The sequence below is a fragment of the Macaca fascicularis genome, chromosome 1 (assembly GCF_037993035.2).
Source record: "Macaca fascicularis isolate 582-1 chromosome 1, T2T-MFA8v1.1".
Taxonomy (NCBI): domain Eukaryota; kingdom Metazoa; phylum Chordata; class Mammalia; order Primates; family Cercopithecidae; genus Macaca; species Macaca fascicularis.
In genome coordinates, this window is record NC_088375.1 from 192,709,477 (window position 1) to 192,714,175 (window position 4,699).

Below are 4,699 nucleotides of genomic sequence, written 5' to 3' on the forward strand. Positions count from 1 at the left end.
TTCAAGTGATCCTCCTGTCTCAACCTCCTGAGTATCTGGAACTACAGGCAAGTGTGAATACTTCTGGCTAATTTTCAATTTTTTCATAGAGATGGGATCTCCCTATGTTGTCCAGGTTTGTCTCGAACTCATGGCCTCAAGCAGTCCTCCCATCATGGTCTCTTAAAGTACTGGAATTACAGGTGTAAGCCACTGTGCTTGGCCTTTGTTGGCTATTAATTATTATTAATATTCCTCAGGCTGCCAGGAAGGAGAGAGGGAGGGAAGGCCTCCCAGCTGCAGCTGGCCAGATGGTCCCTGTGGGGCTGGGAAAAGTGGGAGCTTGGAAGTGAGGATGAAGGCCAAGGGTTGATCTTCTCAGGCAGGCCCCAGGCAGTCGGCCCTGATTATGTCTTGGGAGGGCATGCTGCTTGAATCTTCCCTCCACTCTCTCCTTCTGTCTCACCTTCTCCCTGCCCCAACCCCACTCCTGGGCGCCAAAGCTGGGGAGTCCTTGAGTTCAGCCTGGGGGTTGCCGGGTCTGGCTGGCTCTGTGGCTTCTGAGCTCTGTGATCCTGGATGCCTCATTCCTGCTCCGAGCCTTGGCTCCCTCATATTCGGGATGGGGTTCAATCAATCAACTCCCCGGGGCCTTGGAAATTTCAGGAAAATTCCTGCCTGGTATTTTTAGTCCAGCCTTTCTCCTCAACCCACACTTCTTCCCCAGAAGCTCCTCCCATGGCTCCTGGGGATGAACAAAGGACACGTGGACTCGTGTGTTGTAGAATCTTTATTCAGGAGCCGGGCTGCCTCAGGGGCCTGCCCCTCCAACCCTGTGTCCGATTGCTTTGCACCAGATCCAGCTGCTCAGGCCCTGGGATGGTGGTGATGACCATGGTGGCCAGGGACCCATCTTGAGCATGGACAGGGATGGGAGGCTGCCAAGGCGGTGGGGCTGAAGGGCGAGGTGTCCCCGGTGGGCTCAGGGCACTCAGGGCCATCTCAGAGGCAACCGGTACATGCAACGTTCACACACAGCTCACAATCATCGTTAGCGATGGTCCCTGGGCAGGGAGAGAACTGGTCAGCTGACCTGAGCCTGGGCCCTCTGTGGCCAGGCAGCAGAAAAGATCTGCTTGGGAGTGGGCGGCGTCTTCTGCAGACTGGGGGCAGGAACCTCTAGAGGTGGAGTGAGGGCTTGGGTTCAAGTCCCAGATGCTCTCCTTCCTAGCGGCGACTGGGCAAGCCGCTCACACTGCCTGTGCCTGAGATTTCTTATTTGCTAAATGGACAGAGTCACTGTGAGGAGATAACGCAGGATCGACTTGTCCCAGCACACGGTAGGTGCTCAGTAAGTGCTAGCTGGTTGCTACATTCTCCTGCCCGGCTCTGCGCCATCCCTCGGGTTTCAGGTTGGCTGACACCTCCTTTTGGAAGCCTTTCAGACCCCCGTCCCACCGCAGATGTCAGCCAGCTCTCCTCTCTGCTCCATGCAGCCATTGTCTGTTGATGGATCTGTGCCTGGCATGGACTAGGGATGAAGCGGGTTTCAGGCATGCCTGACTCACAGTGCCTAACCCGGGGAGTCCTGGGAGCCAGCAGGACGGGTCCTGAGTTACTTGAATTTCCCCATCCACAGCTGCTGGGTGCTTATGAGAAACAACCCAGGTGGAGGGGCCTGGGCGTGGGAGGAGACAGAGCGAGGTTCTGCAGGGAGCGGGGGCACTTACTCAGGGTCTTGAAGATGCTGGAAGCCTCCTGAGAGGCGCAGACAGGCTGGAGGTCCTGGGGCAGGGCAGGGTGGTGGCACACGACGGGCAGGAGGCTCTGGGTCTGCAGGCGGGGGCTGGGTGCCCACTGTGCCTCCAGTTCACTCAGCTTCTTCATGGATTCCAGCTGGACCCGGAAGCCTTGGTACTACAGGGAGGGGAGAAGAGATAGGAGCAGATCAAGACCTGGGCCAGGGGCAGGCACTGCCCTGAGACCCAGGGTCGCTCGAACCCTGCAGATCCTCCAGAGCCTTCCCTGTCTCTATGGGAAGTCCAGGGCCACACTGGAAAGAGCTGCCGGGGTGGGAGGTGTGAGGAACAAGCAGCGAGGCTGTGGGACATGGTGGTTCAAGGCATGGGCTTTAGAGACAGGCAAGCCCTGGTTCAAATCCCTCCTCTGCCACTGACCAGCTGCCTGTCTGTTCCCCACTCAGCCTCAGCTCCCTCATCTGACATCTCCCGTGTGGGCGTGGCACCAGGATATACTTGCCAACGGGGCACCTGCCTGAGCTAACATGGCAGAGTGGTGGCAGCTGTAAGCGACCGGTCTCCAAGGCAAGGGCTCTTAGGGAGGCCAAGTCTTCTGCACCCCTCTCTGGGACCCACTTTGTTCTCCCCAAGGAGACCAAGGCCACAGACGTCTCTGCTACACTGGGCGAGGCCAGCAGCATCCCCTGCGACGTGGCAGACAGGCCCTGCTGCGACGACTCCTGTCAGTCTCCTATGCCCCCGGTAGGGCACTGGAACCCCAACAGTCTTCTATCAGGCCTTTGTACATGCTGTGCCTGGCCTGGAACGGTTTCCCCATCCTCTGTGCCTGGCAACCTCCTGTTCATCTTGCAATGCCAGCTCAAGGGTTACCTGCCCGGAAAATGGTTCTGGAGCCTGTCCCCCTCCACCCACATGTGGGTGCATATAGAGAACTGTGGGAGCATAACAGGGGGTCTCCTTCCCTTTCTGGGCTCCTCCCGTGCAGGGGCCTCATCCTGTTCCACACTCTGACCTCTGTGACCAGCACGGGCCTTTGAGGGGAGCAGTGCTGAATCAGTTTGCTGTTGTCATCGCCATCATCACTGCCATCAAAGTCTGGCTGCCCCCACCCACCAGCTGCCTTGGTCCCAGAGCTGTGATGGGTGTTGGGCTGAGCCCCGGGCCCTGTGCTCCCCCGGTGTCAATTCCCAGTACACCCTCTCCAGCTTAGCCTCCCACTGTGGGGCCCTTCAGGCAAGGGACACGCTAGCCAAGGGACTCACCTGGATGTAGACTGACTGTGTGCTCTGCAGCAGCAGCAGGAGAACCACAGCCACTCCTGGCAGGAGCCCTGACACAGCCCTGCAGCCCATCACGCTCCCTGGGTTCCCCCTGCCACTGTCCACCGTCTCCCATCTGTGTCCTTGCCTAGCACCTCCTTATAGGCCAGGCTCCGGAGTCCTGGTCACTCATTAACTGGCCAGCTGGGGTGGGGTTGACAGCTAGCTGGCTCTCTGACAAGCTGGGGCTGGTTCCCAGGAAGGGGGTTGGGGGCTAGGAGGGCAGGAGCCCAGAGTCTATGGGAACACAGTGCTTGAACACTGAGCGCCTGCCACGTGCTGGGCTCTCCATGGGGGCCTTGGAGCACACCATCATTTACTCCTCGAGATACCTGTGTGAGTGTGATGATAGGGAGGCCATTTTACAGACAGGAAAAGTGAGGCTCAGGAGGGAGCGTGGCTTGCACCAGGTCACAGAGCTAGTTAATGTCAGAGAAGGGGCTCCAGCCAGGTGTCCTTGGCCCAGGTCAGCCCATGGTCCTTTCTCTGGGGGAAGGATACAGACAGACAGGCTGGTCCAGGGCAAAGTGGGCAGACATGGCTGATCTCAGGGTTCTCAAGGCCCCACTCCCCCAAGACCCACATCTCTCTCACTCCCTCCCCTCAGCACTATTTAACGACCATCCTTCAGACCAGTCCTGGCCCCAGGTTTTGAACCTGCCTCTGCCTGCCATCTCCCACCTGTGCCTGGGTGCTGTCGGGCCATGTTTGACCCAGCTCACCTGTCTGTGCTTTCAGAAGCCGATAGCCTAATCCAGCATGGAGGAAAAAGCAGTGGTGTTGGAGGCAGATTGATCCGTGTTCAAATCCTAGTCCTACTGCAGCTGTGTGATTTAGGATAAGTCACATCAACTCTAATGGAACCTCAGTTTTCTCTTCCATCAAATGGGCATGATACAACCCCTCGCATAAGGTTGCTGTGCGCGAGGGCCCCGGCCCACCTGAGGTTGCCTTTGTCTCCTGGGTAATGCATCTGTAGCAGCCCCTGATCTTACAGTTGCTTTCTAGGCAATGCATAACCTACTGCCCCAGTGGTTGAAGGTTGGGTCAGAGAGAAGAGGGCAAAGTCTCTAAGGGTGATATCACCACTGCCATACCAGGCGGCTGTAAACAGTGCCTGTGCCAGGGCTCAACTCTGCAAGGCACAGACTCTGGCATGTGGCGAGCTCCCCTGATGTTGAGTCTGAACGTTGGATTGAAGCCCTGATAGCTCACCTTGGCATTTAAGGTGCCACTCCCAAAAATGGCTAAAATCTGATGTCACTGTGCTTCCCCATACCAACCCTTTTCACACAGGTCTAATCCCATCTCATGTCTTTGCCTACTCATTCCACCTGCCTGAAATGCCCATCTTCCTTTTTCTTATCTCAGACTGAAATGAAGAAGAAGCTGAAGTGAACTTTGGAATTTCTTATGTATTGCTTTGAATCCAGACTTCAGCCTTTGCTCTTTAGAGTATATGGAAGTTAAGGGACTCTTACATGCTCTCTCATCTGTAAAATGAAAACAACCACCTGGGAACAATAGCTCTCATTTCTTGAATACTGTGCACAAAGCTATGTTATAGTCATAATCCCATTGATTCCTAAAGGATAGGCATAATGGTTGTTCCCATTTTACAGATGAGTAACCTGAGGCCCA

General features: G+C 56.2%; 1 protein-coding gene across 1 annotated transcript; it reads right to left on the reverse strand.

Moving 5' to 3' along the window:
* Positions 1 to 754: 754 nt before the first annotated feature.
* Positions 755 to 3,132, reverse strand: GUCA2B (guanylate cyclase activator 2B). Its single transcript, XM_005543758.5, has 3 exons — positions 3,002 to 3,132; positions 1,710 to 1,896; positions 755 to 1,043 (listed from the first exon to the last, which is right to left on the reverse strand). The coding sequence occupies exons 1-3, from the start codon at positions 3,089 to 3,091 to the stop codon at positions 982 to 984; spliced, it is 339 nt and encodes a 112-aa protein (XP_005543815.1). The 5' UTR covers positions 3,092 to 3,132; the 3' UTR covers positions 755 to 981.
* Between the last annotated feature and the right edge of the window lie 1,567 nt (positions 3,133 to 4,699).